Source organism: Lepus europaeus, chromosome 5, assembly GCF_033115175.1.
Source record: "Lepus europaeus isolate LE1 chromosome 5, mLepTim1.pri, whole genome shotgun sequence".
NCBI lineage: Eukaryota > Metazoa > Chordata > Mammalia > Lagomorpha > Leporidae > Lepus > Lepus europaeus.
The window spans coordinates 148,166,464-148,184,086 of record NC_084831.1 but is presented as its reverse complement, the minus strand read 5'-3'; the positions used below and the strand labels follow the sequence as shown (position 1 = coordinate 148,184,086).

At 39.6% G+C, this 17,623-nt stretch overlaps 1 protein-coding gene across 3 annotated transcripts in view; it reads left to right on the top strand.

Moving 5' to 3' along the window:
- LMBR1 (limb development membrane protein 1) overlaps positions 1–17,623 on the top strand; it is a 171,310-nt gene that overhangs the window by 109,180 nt on the left and 44,507 nt on the right. For all 3 annotated transcript variants that reach the window (XM_062192925.1, XM_062192926.1, XM_062192927.1), the window contains one exon: positions 3,857–3,929. In XM_062192925.1, coding sequence (XP_062048909.1) covers positions 3,857–3,929 — 73 coding nt within the window. The remainder of the gene's footprint in view (positions 1–3,856; positions 3,930–17,623) is intronic.

Below are 17,623 nucleotides of genomic sequence, written 5' to 3'. Positions count from 1 at the left end.
AGTAATCTGGGTTTGAATGATACAAGACATGGATTTTAGCACTAGACTTCTTTCAGATCTTCCCCAGAGCTGGTTAGGATATAGTTGTATATACTTAGGCTCCTTTTATAGAAGAACATTTGTGTTAAAGCTAGAATCAAACAATTTTAGTTTTTATTAGTTTTGAAGACAATGCAGGTAACATACCAGTGAATACAGTATAAATAATCTCTTGCTGATGATTGATCATTACTGGTGTATGGCTTGATGTAAGTGGTTTATGGAAACATACCCCCGTCTAGGGTTCTGTCTATTGGCTGATTTTAATAATACCAGTGCTCATGTTTTTAGACTAAAAAGATGATGTAAATGGAAAATATTGCATGTGATGCAATTTATAGATTTCTTGTTTTAGATATTTTAAGGGTGATGTCCCTTCTACCTCTAAAATAATGGCTTGTGTATAAAGAAATATTTACTTAGCTTTTTGACTGTTTAAAATTCACACTTTTGCTGTTGAGAAAGCTGCCAGAGTACCTTAGTTTAATCCTTTAAACTTTAGAAATATCCAATTTAAATGTATGTAGATTTTGTGATAATTAAGTTTTTTTTTTTACCCAAAAACCTTTTATTCAAGGTATACAAACTTCATGCATTTCATAAATACAACTTTAGGAACATAGTGATAGTGATTCTTCCCTCCATACCCACCCTCTCACCCCCACTACTATCCTACCTCCTCCCTCTCCTATTCCCATTCTTATTTTTTTACTAAAATCTATTTTCAACTAACTTTATACATAGAAGATTATACTAAGTAAAGAGTTCAATAAATAGTATAAAAAAAAAGCTTTCCTTCAACAGTTTTTTTATTTCTCTTTTGATTTCTTCTATGTTGATTCAGGAGCGTGTTGTTCAGTCTCTGTGTGTTTGCATATGTTCTAGAGATTCTTGAGTTGTTGATTTCCAGCTTCATTCCATTGTGGTCTGAGAAGATGCATGGTATGATTTCGATTTTTTTGAATTTGCTGAAACTTGCTTTATGGACTGGCCTGTGGTCTATCCTAGAGAAAGTTCCATGCACTGGTGAGAAGAAATCTGTATTCTACAACTATATGATGAAAGGTTCTGTAGATACCCATTGGGTCCATCTGGTCTACAGTGTTGATTAACTTGTTTCCTTGCGTTTTTCTGTCTTGTTGATCTGTCCATTGCTGAAAATGGGGTATTGAAGTCCCCTATTACTACTGTATTGGAGTCTATGTCTCTCTTTAGATACATTAACGTTTCTTTTAAATAGCCAGGTGCCCTGTAATTAGGTGCTTATACATTTATTATAGTCACATCTTCTTGTTGAATTGATCCCTTAGTTATTGTATAGTGCCCTTGTCTCTTTTAGCAGTTTTTGTGTTAATGTCTATTCTCTCTGATGGGCATTTTTTGTTTCTGTTAGCATGGAATATTTTTCTTCATCCTTTCACCTTCAGTCTGTGGGTATCTTTGTTGGTGAGATGTGTTTCTTGTAGGTAACAGGTTTTGTTTTGTTTTTCCATTCAGCCAGTTTGTATCTTTTAATTGGAGAGTTGAGGCCATTTACATTCAAGGTGACTATTGATAAGTAGTGACTTTGCCCTGCCATTTTTACATAAATATTCCTATTGTTTACTTCTACTGGGAGATTTTTTGCCTTAACCTTCTTTCATAGTGATGACCATGTTTCTGTGTTTCTGTGTGTAACACATCCTTAAGCATCTTTTGTAAGTCTGGATGAGTAGTGACAAATTCTTCCAATTTCTGTTATGGAAGATCTTTATTTCACCTTCATTCATAAATGAGAGCATTGCAAGGTACAATATTCTGGGTTTACAGTTTTTTTTCCTCTTAAGACTTGAACTAGATCTCCTCATTCAATCCTAGCCTGTAAGGTTTCTGATGCAAAGTCTGCTGTGAGTCTAATTGGAGATCTCTGAAAGTCATCTGGCCATTCTCTCATGCACATTTTAGAATCTTTAAGTTTTACTGTGGAGAGTTTGACTACCATGTGTCATGGTGAAGATCTTTTCTGGTCATGTCTATTAGGAGTTCCATGTGCTTGCTTTACTTGGACATCCCTTTCTTTCTCCAAATTAGGGAAGTTTTCTGTGATTATTTCACTAAAAAGGCCTTCTAATCCATTCTCTCCTTCCATGACCTCAGGAACTCCTAAGACCCGTGTGTTGGGTCATTTGATAGTATCCCATAGATCTCCAACACTGTTTTTGGTTTCTTTTTGGTTTTGGTCAGACTGTAAAATTTTCAGATTTGCCTTCAAGCTCAGATATTCTTTCTTCTGCCTCACTGATTCTGTTGTTAAGGTGTCCACTGCGTTCTTTATTTGTTCTGTTGAATTCTTTGTTTCCAGTTTTTCATTTTGATTTTTCTTTAAGATCTCAATTTCATGGGAGAAGTGTTCATTCATGTCATGTATGGATTTCTTTAATTCGTGGATTTGCTTCTGGTTACTTCTAAGTAATCCCATGATCAGTTTTTTGAATTCCATTTCTGGCATTTCTTCAATCTCTTCATCTTCACATTCTAATATTGAAGTGTTGTGTTCCTTTGGGGGCACCATGTTGTCTTCCTTATTCCTGTTTCTTGAATTGCTGCATTTATTTTTAGGTATTTTGTGGAGATTTTTCTTTCCCCTTGTGACAGCTTTTATCTTTGGACTATGCCTCTGTGGCTTAGTAGAGTATCCACTCTTTCTGAGACTACCCTAAGATGTTTGCTGCGTGTGACAGGGAGCTCTGTTCAGTGCTCCAGGGTGAGGGGAGTGTCCAAGGTGACTCCAAATTGTGTGTGATAAATCTCCTCTTTTTTTTTTTTTTTTTTTAAATCAGAGGGGAGATTGTTCAGCCTTGTTGGCATAGTCTCACATAGTCTCACAGTCACCTCATTCACGCTGCCACAAGAACCATGCAGAGGATCCGTGCAGTCCTCAGTGTGAGCACAGATTCTGCAGCAATGACCCTCACCAGGGAATCAGGGAACTCCGAACATGTGGATCTGCCCACAGTGACTGCCCAAAGACCCAGCCACACACTGCACCCACCCACTTAGCCACCGTGTTCTCACAGTCCCAGCACACAGGACTGCCACAGTCATAAGCACCCAGTCCCCTGTCAGGTCTCCCAGCTGGACTCAGGTGTCTCCTCTCAGCTGGTTGCCGGGCACATGGACACAAGCTGGTGCAGCTGTTACCTATGCCTAAAATGTGTCTGCCGCTCTCAGCTAGTTACAGGACACCAGTGCCGGGTGGTCGGGGGGAGAGAGAAATTTGCCCCCTTTTTTTACCCTTAAGTTGGCAGGTACACTGTCCCCCCCAGGGCTCCAGTCCAGATTCACGCCAGGTTGTTCCTGCAGCTTTATTGCCAGTGGTTTGGGCTGCAGCATTCTGGTCTCACCTCGTTCTCCAAAGCTGGTGCAGGGGCTCTCGGCTGCTGGGATCCTGAACCGTGCACGTCCACACCCTCCACATAGATCCACAGTGTCCCTCTAATTTGCATGGAGTTTCCTCTGTGTGTTCTCCCTAACTCTTCCCTGAGGTTGCACTCTCTCCATGTTTTTGTTACTGACTATTTTCCCGTAGACCAGAATAGTAGGCTAGTAATATATTCTGCCATTCTTGGTGCCTCTCAATAATCAAATTTTGATATGTTCAGTTATACACTATAATATTTAGAGTTAACTAATGAATAGAATAATTTGAGGATTTTTATTTTAGGTTCTTAGTCATTTGGATTCGCTCATTATTTAAAACTATAGACCAAATATCCCATTTTCATAGATATTAGTTCTGTAATATTGCACTGTTGAGTAGTTTTATCTTTAAATTTAGATTCTTGAAGACCTGGATGAACAAATTTATATTATTACTCTTGAGGAAGAAGCACTCCAGAGACGACTAAGTGGTATGTATCTATTACATATTTTGTCCAATCTTAAAACTATTTAATTTTTAAAAACCCACATAATTGAAGGGAAAAAAGGAAACTGCTCAGTATCTTTTGCTATTACAAGAGGTAAAAACAGAGTAACAAGAGAACCTGCCAGTTAAGAAAGATTTGTGGAAGACCCTGAATTCAGTGAGCTGCAACCTCGCAAGGCCAGCTCCTCTGTACGCAGTGGCTTCCGAGAGACCAGCCAGACCAACTCCTCCTGCCTGTTAGGCATAGGACCTGGAGCTACAAAGGTGGTGCAGGTTTACATGTTATGCTAGTGCATATAAAAGCCCCTACTTCATTTCTCTCTTGTGGAAATCTCTAAGGTAAAAAGTATGAGGGTACTTCAAGAAAGTTTGTGGAAAAATGGTATTAAAAGATGATGCACATTTCAACAAACTTTTTTAAAAAAGATTTATTTATTTTACTTGAAAAGCAGAGAGGGAGAGAGAGAGTGAGGCATACAGGCAGACAGAGACAGGGAGAGAGACAGGGAGAGAGTGATCTTCCATCTGCTGGTTCACTTCTCAAATGGCTGCATTGGATGGGGCTGGGGCTGGGGCTGGGTAAAGCTAACACGTCAGGAGCCAGAACTACATCTGGGTCTCCCATGTGGTGACAGGAGCCAAGCACCTGGGCCGTCTTGCGCTGTTTTCCCGGTGCATTAGCGTGGTGCTGGATCAGAAATGGAGCAGCCGGGACTTGAACTGGTGTTCATATAGGATGCTGGCGTCACAGGCAGTGGCTTAACACTGCAGCACAACTTCGGCCACTCCACAGACTCTTTGAAGTATCCGTGTAGTTTGTTTTGGTGACACTAAGGTATAAACGGCTCTCTTTGTAAAGTTTTATTGAGAAATTCTGTGATTATTTGGGAATATTGTTAATTATCATCTGCTCACCACGTAAGCAGTGTCAAAGATTTTAAAGTTTAATTTGTATTACTGATCTTTTTATTTATTTATTTATTTTTACCTCAAATGCAGAACCAATGAAGAAAAGAATAGTGGCAGTTTAATAGATAAATGATACAATATGGGTCAACTTTCTCTGATTTTACTTAAGTGATTTTTACCTTGTACTGTTTTCTGTTCCACAGTCTGTTTGACAAAATGTTGAACGACCATCCTCCCCAATCATGATCAGAGTATTAACTCTATCTCAGGGTCGTATTTCAAGATCACTTTAACGGTGAAATAAAGAGAAATAGACATACATGTACTTTCTTCAGTTACAAATAGCGCACTTCATTCTTCAGTCCAAAACCATTGATAGTATTTACAACCTTCTTCTTAGATCAAAGAATTTCAGTTTGTATTTATTCTAGAGAATTCTTGTCGGTAACATTATATACTGTGACACAGAGAACTGTTAGATTGCAGCTACATATTTTTAATTTTCTGAACTACTTTAATATTTAAGCTTAGTTAATGTCAGAATTGTAACCTTCAACAATGTTGGCTTTATATCATTTATTAAAGCAGTCAGTATTATAATAAGTTTGTGTTGTTTCAATGATTGTGCTTTTTTTTTAAGATTTCTTTTTTTTATTTTACTTGAAAGAGTTACACAGAGAGAGAAGGAGATGCAGAGAGAGAGAGAGAGAGAGAGAGAGAGAGAGGTCTTCCATCCACTGGTTCACTCCCCAATTGGCCGCAATGGCCAGAGCTGTGCCAATCCGAAGCCAGGATCCAGGAGTTTCCTCCGGGTCTCCCATGCAGGTGCAGGGGCCCAAGGACTTGGGCCATCTTGTACTGCTTCCTCAGGCCATAGCAGAGAGCTGGATTGGAAGTGGAGCAGCCGGGTCGTGAACTGGCACCCATATGGGATGCCAGCACTGCAGGCGGTGGCTTTATCTGCTACGCCACAGCGCCGGCCCCCCAATGGTTGTGCTTTTGTAAATGTGCCCGAGTTGTGAGAATAGGTGCCAGGCTGGCTCCTGCAGCGTGAGTTACATTTCAGCCTGAGGTTTATGCTGTTTCCACCTTTAGATAAGGAAAGGTAAAAGAGAGTACTACATGAATTAAAGATTTTGAATTGAGGAGTGGGCATTTATTCTACCAGTTAAGACTTGGTTAAGATGCCTGCATCCCACATGGGGCCGGCGCTGTGGCTCACTTTGTTAATCCTCTGCCTGCGGCGCTGCATCCCATATGGGTGCCGGGTTCTAGTCCCGGTTGCTCCTCTTCCAGTCCAGCTCTCTGCTGTGGCCCGGGAGGGCAGTGGAGGATGGCCCAAGTGCTGGGCCCTGCACCTGCATGGGAGACCAGGAGGAAGCACCTGGCTCCTGGCTTTGGATCGGCGCAGCGCGGGCCGTAGCAACCATTTGGTTGGTGAACCAAGGGAAGGAAGACCTTTCTCTCTGTCTCTGTCTCTGTCTCTGTCTCTGTCTCTCTCTCTCACTGTCTAACTCTGCCTGTAAAAAAAAAAAAAAGAAAAAAAAGAAAAAAAAAGATGCCTGCATCCCGCAGTTGATCCCTGACTTGATATCCACTCTGACTGCAGACTGCAGCTGCCTGCTGATGCGGACTCTGGGAGGCGGTGGCGATGGTCCCAGTATTTGGGTCCCAGCCATCCCTGGGAGCCCTGAATTGAACTGCTGGCTGCCAGCATCAGCCCCAGTTGTTCCAGGCATTTGGGGAGCAGACCAGCAGATGGGAGCCCTCTACCTGTGTTTACCTCTCAAATAAGTAAACTAACTTAAAAAGATTTGGAGTTAAGTCTGAAAATTAACAAAAAGCAAATATGTAAGCACTACTCACTTTCTTCTTCCACATTAGGCATAAAAATCCCTCTGGAGTCTTTCTAAATCCTGTGAATCCTCAAATTCAAAAACGGTTTTATATCTGAAGAAGTTGGAAAGGGAATATTTGGCTTAGCATATTATAAAATGGAGTCAACCCAAAATAAATTTAAAAAATCAAATAACTTAGAGATGCTATATAGAAGAGATAGTTTGGGTTTGTAGAAGATTAGCAGTGATGTGACAGCTACTGCTAATTCTGATTTTATTTTATACTGTTTTGTTGGGCCATACACTCTTTTAAAAATATTTATTTTGGGGGAGGCCGGCACTGTGGCATAGCAGGTAAAGCTGCTACCGGTAGTGCTGGCATCCCATATGGGCATCGGTTTGAGTCCCGACTGCTCCACTTCAGTCTGTTTCTGTGCTGTGGCCTAGGAAAGCAGTGGAAGGTGGCCCAAATCCTTGGCCCCTGCATCCACCTGGGAGACTTGGAAGATGCTCCTGGCTCCTGGCAGCCCAGCTCCGGCCGTTGCAGCCATTTGGGCAGTGAACCAGTGGGTAGAAGACCTCTCTCTATCAGCCTTTGCCTCTCTCTAACTCTGCCTTTAAAATAAATAAATAAATCTAAAAAATACTTATTTTTTGTTTATTTGAAAGGTAGAGTAACAGAGAGCGAAAGGGTGTGTGGGGGGAGATACAGATAGAGGTACAAATATATATAGAGAAATCTATCCATCTTCCATCCACTGGTTCATCCCCCAAATGCCTGCAGCAGCCAGGGTGACCAGATCAAAGCCAGGAGCCAAAAACTCCACCTAGGTCCAGATTTCCTTCGTGGGTGGCAGGCACCCAAGTACTTGTGCCATCATTGGTTGCCCTTCCAGGCACATTAGCATGAAGCTGGATTGGAAGTTGAGGAGCTTGGACTCAAACCTGCATTCCAGCATGGGATGCAAATATCTAAGGGTGACTTAACCCACTGCACCACAATGTCCACCCCAGCCATGCACTCTTTATGGCTCTTCTGTTTGGTAGATTGTCTTTAAAATGCTCTCAGTGAAACTCTTTAGTTAAAGATATGTTAGGACAATTATTATGAGTTTGCCCTTTGCTGCTGGTCAGCCACTGTGGACTGTTTCAGATGGGAACAATAGAATAAGTGATTTATGTTTGTTACATAAATGGTTCTGTGACAAAATGGACATTTTGACTCATATTGAATGATAAGTGAGCATTTCATTTAAGTATATCTATCAGTATTTGCAGAGAGAAGAAATGAAAAAGAAAAAGGTATTTCTGACTTGAACCTTTGAAAGAAAGCATAAAAATTAGCAAGATAAACTACTCCTGTGAATTTTATTTAATCTAGTATTGTGTCAAATATATTTTTGTAACAATTATTTTATGCCTAAAATAAAACAAAGTTTTTTTTTACTGTTAATATTAAAAGGTATTGAAGAATGATGACAGTAAAAGACTTTTAAAAATATGAATTACAGTGCTAACTGATGATAGAATTTCGGTGGTGCTCTGCTAATGACATAGTGCTCTTCTTAGCCCGTGTGGGGATGTGTAAAGCACAGCATAGAAACTTTGGGAAGTCTGCCTGTTCCCTCTGAGTTCAGCTCTACAGTTGTCTGAGAAACCATGATACTTAGCCAGTATCAAGAAGTACTTCACTGTGGGAATAACATTTCTGAAAGGTAATATGATTTGTTGTGGTAGCTGTTGTATTACTGGAGTTGAATTGTCATGCCTCATTAAGAAATGTCAGTATAGCTTATGTTGACTTCTCCACTATTCTTTTTTTTTTTTTTAACTTTTATTTAATGAATATAAATTTCCAGTGTACAGTTTATGGATTACAATGGCTTCCCCCTCCCATAACTTCCCTCCCACCCACAACCCTCCCCTCTCCCGCTCCCTCTCCCCTTCCATTTACATCAAGATTCATTTTCAATTCTCTTTATATACAGAAGATCAATTTAGTATAAAGATTTCAACAGTTTGCACCCACATAGAAACACAAAGTGAAACATACTGTTTGAGAACTAGTTATAGCATTAAATCAAAATATACAGCACATTATGGACAGAGATCCCACATGAGGAGCAAGTGCACAGTGACTCCTGTTGTTAACCCAACAAGTTGACACTCTAGTTTATGGTGCCAGTAACCACCCTAGGCTGTCGTCATGAGTTGCCAAGGCTATGGAAGCCTTCCAAGTTTGCCAACTCTGATAATATTTAGACAAGGTCATAAAAGACAGGGTGAGGATAGTAACCAATGATCCTAAGAGAGGCATTAACCAGGTCTGAACAATTATACAGCATTAAGTGGGGAAGAGGACCATCAGAACACACAGGTTGGGAGTAGAGCCATTGGTGGTAGAGTAGAGGTTATGATTACAAAGGAATGAGGCCCAAGTACGCTAGACAGGGTCTAGAACAAAGGACAGAGTCATTATTAGAGGAGCTAAGAAAGGTGCTGTCTAAGCTACAATTAAGTTTTCTGATTGAGAGGCAAATAGAACCTGATAGAAGGGGCTTGGTAATAATCTGGTGGGCTTTAGGCTTTGTAAGTTAAGAGGCCCAGACCTATCTATCTCTTCACTTGGGGTATATCCTAAGGGAGGTGTGAACCTCCTAGGGGAAGGCACTCTGTTGACTTTCATTACTTGGCTGGCCTGGGAGGAGAGCTGGCCAGGTAAAGGCAGGTGGCATCTCTAACAGGAAATTTACAGTTCTGCCTTCAATGTTGCTGACCCTACTTGGCTGTCCCCTCAGCTGCAGTGGTCACTTTGGAAGTTGGGCTGAGTGAAGGGCTTTTCAGCTTAGAGCCAATAAGATCTGTGGCTCTGACCTGGGCATCCTTCGACTCCAGGGCAGGTCCATTTCCAGTGATCCAACTCTTGGCAGAGCTGCCAGGGCTCTTCACAAGCTGACTTCTGCTGAAGCCCAGGCTTACCACATTGAAAGCCATTGCAGTGGACTGGCCTGTTGGGTCTCCTTGAGGGCAGATCACTGTGCAGATCAGCCATTAATAGGCCTACCACCCATTGCTTCTGATGCCTAGCTTTCTTTTCCTCCTGGTTTGAGTTAAAGCAGACCAGAGGATGCAAGTCAAGGGAGTGCCCAAGTCCCATCTCTAATCTTCGGTGACCTGAACTACAAGTCTATAGTCACAGGCATGTTCTGTAGTAGTTTTTCTAAGGTAGACAATGCCCATGAGGAAAATTATATTCTCACTTTAAAACTTTCTTTCCCTTTGGTCTGAAAGGGAGGTTTTTTTTCTACTTACTGTATACTTCACTGATGGCGAAGTAAATCTAGCTATGAGATTATTATTTAAGTTCTTATTTTGGCTATGCTATTACAGAAAAATGTTAGCCATCTCTTTTATAAGGTCTAAAGATTAAATTGTGCATCCTACAGATTCCTTCATAATAGAATTAGTTTCCTACCTTGAAGAGAATAGAGAAATGAAAGAACAAGTTGGGCTTAGAATAGAGAAATGAGGGAGCAAGTCCTAGATCGCTTGCTGACAACAGCAATATTACATGAATACTTAGCAAACAGTTTCAACCATTAGATAACAACTTAAGAAAACATTTACCAGCAGGTCAAATGCCTTCTATAAATTTTAAGAATCATGTATTTGGAAACACCTCTTAAATATCTAACATGGTGTTGTTTGTTTAACCAGTAAACTTAAGCACAACCATATAAAATGTTTTTAGTTTCTTTCTACTAACAAGTTTAAAACATATGATACAGAGATTCAGGTCACACAAATTAAAATGTATCTTTGATTAAATTTAGCAGCTTAAATTTATGGGCAATCTAATCATAAGCCAATTAAAATAAAACTCTTAATAAAATTTTCCCATGTGGACATACAATATATACACACATATAACATAGCATAATAGTCCAATATAGCAATTTTAATAATAGCTTTTAAAATCTTTAACTCTTTTTGTAGATTGCCAATTGATTTGAATTGCTTTTTGTTTTTAGTAACCTCAGTTAACCATACTTTCTCTCAGTTGGTACTGTCAATACATTATTGGCTTCATCTGTTTACAGATCCATCCCAAAGTACTGAATACAATAGAAGTGGCTGGAAAAAGTCCATAGGAACCTATAGGAGGACAGCTAAACACAGAACCAACAAGGCTTTAGTTTTATGAGTAGCAAATTATATATAACTGTGGATGACAAAAGACTTTAAGTCGCCATGTTTAAAATTATAAACTCATCAACCAACAAGTGGCACTTGCTTACTTCACAGTATTTTTGAAAGCACCTGTAGGATTTTACAAGTATTTAACCCTTTAGGCCTCTGGGGCTTTCTCATTAAGATAACTATCATGTCTAGTAACACAAGATCATTAGACTTTTTAATTCTCAAACATTTGTATTAATAGCATTTTCCATTATAGAAACTTAAAATTTGGTACCATGTCACATCTTGACAGTACTTCTAATATAATCCAAATAGCCTGATTAGTTGGTGTCTCTATAAGATGAGAGACATAGGTCCTTCGATTTTTTCAGTTGGGCCCAAACTGGAAAAACCAAAGTCCAGGATTTACTGGAAATTTTAGAGTCCAGATTGTTTGGAACTTTGATTTTTTGAATGCCTGTCAAGAATGCCAAGAAGGCTCAAAATCCAAAATATCTGGTTGAAATAAGATTCCTTAAAATCATGACATAACATAGACCAAATTTGATCATTGTTACAAGGTGATTATTCAAATCTTTGAAAATAAGCACATATTTAAATAACCCATAGCTCTTAATAAAAATTCAGCTGTTTTTGAACAATTAGAATTTAACAGACATCAAGAGAACATAATAGATTACTATAACACATTGCTGTAACAGAGCATCAGAGTTTAATTCTATGTCAAAGAGAAATTGAGCTTCCTGTGATCTTTTGCTCTGAGGTTTCCTTCCTTTACCTTCTTTCATATTGGTGACCATGTTTCTGTGTTTCTGTGTGTAACACATCTTTAAGCATCTTTTGCAGGGCAGGACGAGTGGCAACAAATTCTTTCAGTTTCTGTTTGCTATGAAAAGTCTTTATTTCACCTTCATTCACAAATGAGAGCTTTGCAGGATATAATATTCTGGGCTGGCAGTTTTTCTCTCTTAGTATCTGGGCTATGTCTCGCCATTCCCTTCTAGCTTGTAGGGTTTCTGATGAGAAGTCTGCTGTGAGTCTAATTGGAGATCCTCTGAGAGTAATCTGACGTTTCTCTCTTGCACCTTTTAGAATCTTTTCTTTATGTTTCACTGTGATGAGTTTGATTACAACATGTCGTGGTGGGGATCTCTTTTGGTCATGTTTATTAGGGGTTCTATAAGCTTCCTGTACTAAGATGCCTCTGTCTTTCTCCAAACCTGGGAAATTTTCTGCTAGTATCTCACTGAAAATGCCTTCTAATCCTTTCTCCCTCTCCATGCCTTCAGGAACTCCTAGAACCCGAATGTTAGGTTTTTTAATAGTATCCTGTAGATTCCCGACAATATTTTTTAGATTTCTAATTTCCTCTTCTTTTCTTTGGTTTGCCTGTTTCCTTTCCTGTTCTCTGTCTTCTAAGTCTGATATTCTCTCTTCTGCTTCGCCCATTCTGTTTTTAAGGCTCTCTAATGTGTTTGTCATTTGATCTATTGAATTCTTCATTTCATTATGATTTCTCGTCACTATCACCGTTTCTTGTTCTACTAGTTGTTTCATTTCATTTTGATTCCTCCTTAATATTTCATTTTCGTGAGAGAGATTTTCTATCTTGTCCATTAAGGATTTCTGTAGTTCAAGAATTTGTTTTTGAGAACTTCTTAATGTTCTTATCAGTTTTTTGAGATCCACTTCTTGCATTTCTTCGATCTCATCATCTTCATAATCTTGAATTGGGGTGTCTTTTTCATTTGGGAGCGTCATAGTGTCTTCCTTGTTCTTGTTACCTTGGTTTTTGCGTTTGTTGTTTGGCATGTTGGAGATATTTGGTTTCTTCACTGTGGGGTTTTTTCTTGTTACACTATGGCTCTATATTAAGTGGACTGTCTGCTTTCGGTGGAGCCTTAGAGGCTTGAAATGAGTGTGGCCTGAGAGCTGTGTTTGGTTCCTCAGGGTTGAGGGTGTGTCAAAGAAAGAGGACACTCCCAGGTTAGGCGTGGTAAATCTCTCTCTTTCTTTCTTTTTTTTTTTTTTTTTGATTCAAAAGGGAAGTAATTCTGCACAGCTGAATGTAATTGGAGGTAGTTAGCAGGTGAATGATATACCCACAGGAGCCAGAGATCAGAAGCTCTTTCCCAAGAACCACACAGGGAATCTCTGCTGCCCTCACTGTGGGCTCAATTCTCCTGCAGTCTCCCACTAGGTTGCCAAGTTAGATCCTAATCTCCTGTTATTTCACCCCTCCCCTCAGAGTCAGGTTTTTCTGCTAGGCTCAGGGCCGGTGCAGACCTGAGGTTGCTCTGCTTATGACATATGTCCAAAATGGCGCCTGCTCTTTGTCTTGCTCGTCTTTGAGGGGTGAGCGGAGAGAGAGAAACTCGTGTCCGTATCGGTCACTTTTTTTTTTTTCTTCTCTCTCTTCTAGTTAGCCTGGTGAACTTTTCCCCATGGAGTTTCAAGCCTCATTCCCTCTAGTCTCCTCTTTCTGCTTGCCCGCAGGTGTCTCGGGCTATTAAGGTTCGGCTCACCTCGCGTTCCAGCACTGGTGCGTTGATTCTGCCGCTGGTGTCCCGAACCTGGGCTCCCACGCTCTCCACGCAGGTCCACTGTGAATCACTAGTTCCGGAAGAGTTTCCTCTGCTGTTTCTTCCCCTACTCTTCCTTGACCCTGCAGTATCTCCACTGTTATTAACTTGTGTGTTTCCGAACTATCAATGTGCTCCCTTCCTATTCTGCCATCTTGCCGCTCCCTCTCCACTATTCTTATTTGATGATTTATGGTGCTACAGGTTTAAGGCTTTTGGAAGGTTATGTTATTGGTAATATTGCTGTTGTTCATAAAGTGTATTTGTAAAAATGCACTGCCTCTCTGCTTTCCTGCTTTATTTTTTCTGCTGGGCCTGCCACTCTCTAACATGGTAACTCCTACCTTTTGTATGTTGCCTGTCCTCACATTGGAGCATAAGCTGCAAATGGACAGGGGATTTTGTTAAGTTTTCGTCCTTTTTGTACCCTTAATCCTGTAAGACTGCTAGACACATAGTGAGCCTATAGTAAGTATTTATCCCATGAGTAAGTGAGCAGATGCAAATGAAAGAGTCATCATTTTCCCATAGAAGTGAAGACAGGGAAGTAAAATTTGGTGTCAAGATAAAAGACAGAGTCACTGTGAGGAGTATTTAGTAAGGCCCATAGTGGATACCGCTGAAGACAAGCCAAGGTTAGGGGGGCACGGGGTGTCAGTGAATAAGTAGAAGTCAGGTGATTTCCCCCTGCTATTACGGCCATGAAAGAAGAGCAATCAAGAACCATTTCTACTCCAAGACCCCTAAAGAATAGCCCAACAGAAAGTCCCATTACATTAATTGTGCTAGAAAATCTTTTGTAATTCCTTTCCAGCATTAAGGGGATACATATATCATTAACATGTTTAAATGTTTAAGTAATGTAGCAGCATTAATTGAAATAATTAGCTTTCGTGTGTGTATAGCCTATGGGTGTACTGGGTAACTTTTAGAAGTACTATAATGAATAGAAATTATTTTTTGTTGTTTAAGTTCAAAACCTCCACAGTTATTTTAATGTGATTTATTTAAAAATATTGTAGCCTTTGAACTTAATAATTCGTTTCAATTTTGCTAGATACTATTTTCATCTTCATGATGAAAATGTTAATATATTCACTTTTTGTAGCAATTACTTTCTGACTTGACTCTAATCTTTTGTAAAAGCCCTTTTCATGGGAGCTTATATTAATTCTTTATTCTCGAGAGAGAGTATGTAGTTGTTTCATCTTTGCTGAGTGTCAGGTTGCAAGACCTTTGTATCATGAAAAATAAAGGAATCTTAAAAAACAAGACATGTATTATACAAGCTTTCCATGCAGCTTGCTGACCTCTCAGACGTACTTAGTGTTATCACCAGTCCTTGAAATCTTGCTGTTTATAAATAAGTTGAGTTTGCCAGGGGTTTCTATGAAGACATCAAGGTTTAGGATGGTGTTTATGGTTGCTTTAGAGTAGTAGCATCCTGCTAGAGTATTTCCCATTATCGTTGGCAGGACGATTTGCTAATTTGGCCATTACTTATCTGATGTCTTTTATATAACACACTTAATGATATACGGAAGCTTTCATCAAGATTTTATCTTATGTCCTCTAAGTTATTTCCATCGTAGCATTGTCTAGGCATTCTTCTAGGTTCTAGCAGTGGTCATTCTAAGAATACTATTTGCTCTGGGCCATGAGAAATGTCTGGGATTATTCCGACACCCGAAAGAAATCAAGTATCAGCAAAAACATTTGTGTCCCAGAGTGTTAGATGCCTTGTTATAATTTATTCAATTTCTTGAACCCTGCAGTCACTTTAATGACAGTAAAATGTGGCCCAAACAAATTATTTGTTGCAAAATGAAATGAGGTGACTGCAAGAGGTATAAACTAGTATAATATCACTAGATGAGGATGGAGTGCTTCGCAGCAGCAAAGGATAGACTAGTGTGAGTCTATGAAACCAGAGACAGATTGTTTTATAGAAATGATCTGCGGGGAGCATCTGGCTTGGCTGGTAATCTGCCCCTTGGGATGTCTGCATCCCATATTGGAGTGCTTGGCTGGATTCCGATCTCATCTCTGCTACCAATTCCAGCTTCCTGCTAATGTGCACCTTGTTAGGCAGCAGATGATGCTGCGGGTAGTTGGGTCCGTGTCACCCACATGGGAGACCTGGCTGGCCTGGCCCAGCCCCAGCCATTGCAGGCATCTGGGGAGTGAACCAGTGGATGGGAGCTCTCTCCGTCTGTCTCTCCCTAATAAATAGTAACAATGTCTACATTTGTTTAACAAGAAATAAATGTATTACATAGGAGCTACATTTTCAATTGCAATCTCTATGGATGTTGGCATTCTCGATCATAGTATATATGAATAGGTAGATTAAAAAAATGACCTTGGGGTGGGCATTTGGTGCAGCAGTTAGGATGGTGCTTGGGAAAGCCGCTCCCATATTGGAGTCCCTGAGTTCACATCCCAGGTGGTGTTTATTTATTTATTTTTTAAAATTCTACCTTTCTCCTAATGTGTACCCTGGGAGGCAGCAGGTGATGGCTGAAGTGCCTCAGTCCCTGCCATTCATGTGGGAGACCAGACTGAGTTCCTGGCTGCTGGCCTTGGCTGTTGTGGACGTTTGGGGAGTGTAAACCTGTCTCTCAAATAAAATGAATATTGATTTTTTTTTTATGATCTTAAGATCTGAAGTTCAAGATCTACTATTAGGGACAAACATTGTGATGCGGCAGGTTAAGCTGCCACTTATGTTGTCCACGTCCCATATCTGAGTGCCTGGTTCAGGTCCTGGCTACTCTGCATCCAGTCCAGCTGCCTGCTAATGTACCCGGGAGGCAGCAGATGATGGGCCAAGGGATTGGGTTTCTGTTACCCAGGTAGAAGATCTGGATAGACTGTCTGGTCTTGGGTTTGGTGTGCCTAATCTCAACTGTTGTGGGCAATTGGGAAGTGAACCAGTTGATGGAAGATGTCTCTGTGTTTGTCACTCTGACTTTCAAGTAAAACAAATAAATTTGTTAAAAAAAAAAAAAGAAAAAGAAGATGTACAGCAGATTTTATCAAAAATAGAGAAAACCTAAAATATTAGTTAATTGTATATAGGATTATATAATGTCCCTCAAGCTGATTTTTAAGTATTTTTCTCGTGTGCTGTCATGAATGATGAAAACATATTTACATTTTCACAATTTTGTTGGGATACTTGAAGTCTTGCTGGACCCATTTAAAATGGATATGTCAGAAATAAATGTAAGCTATTATTTTAATAAATATTAGCATTGCCAATAAGATAGACAATGAAACAGGGTTTCTGGGTATATAGGCTGTCTGTCTCTGGTGTAGCTAGTAGCAGTGTTAGCTCATGCCAAGATAGATCCATTAGAGATTTGGAGGTTTCGGGGGTTTGCTTTGTCAGCATGGGCTCTGTGGTTCACAGGGAATAGTATTTACTCAGCGAGGTGAAGACTGTTTGCTGTATGAATTATTAGGAGTCTTGGGCTTTAACAACAAAATTGTTTGTCTAAGTGATTAGAAATAATAGTATTTGAGTGATTAAATTTGATTTTGGTCATATGTAAAGTAGTAAACATAATAAAATTTTTAGACTTACTTGGATAAGGTTTTCTCATCAAATCTTTTTTTTTGATTGTATGCTATATTTTAAAATTTAAAAATAAAAATCAGTTTATTCCAGAGGTATTTATTCTAGTATTCATTATGAGACTAAGTTTAGGACATTAAATTGTTTAGGGAGGTGATTTTATTGTCTAAGTTATTTGAATTGTTTGCATACTTAATTGGAAATTTGGGTTAGTTTTAGGATATAATTATATATTTTAAATGAGATAATTAGTTTCTGCCCTTTAACATATAGAGGCTATCTTATGTATTCAGTTGAGGCTGTCTTATGTATTAAGGAAAGGTATATGCACAGCTTAATTATTGAAGAAATGCTAGACTTTGGGAAATTCTGTTGTACTGGAAGCAAAATATTGTCAACACTACACTAGTTTTTCCTGCTTAAGAATAAAGCTGGGAAAAGTTGCCTTCAGCTATTAGTTTTCCTGAATCCAAAGAGACGGGTGGGGCAGGATCAAAAATACTTACTTGATCAAAGTTATTGGCTCTGCAAGTATTCTTACCTATGTAAGAAAGATGAAAGGTGTTGT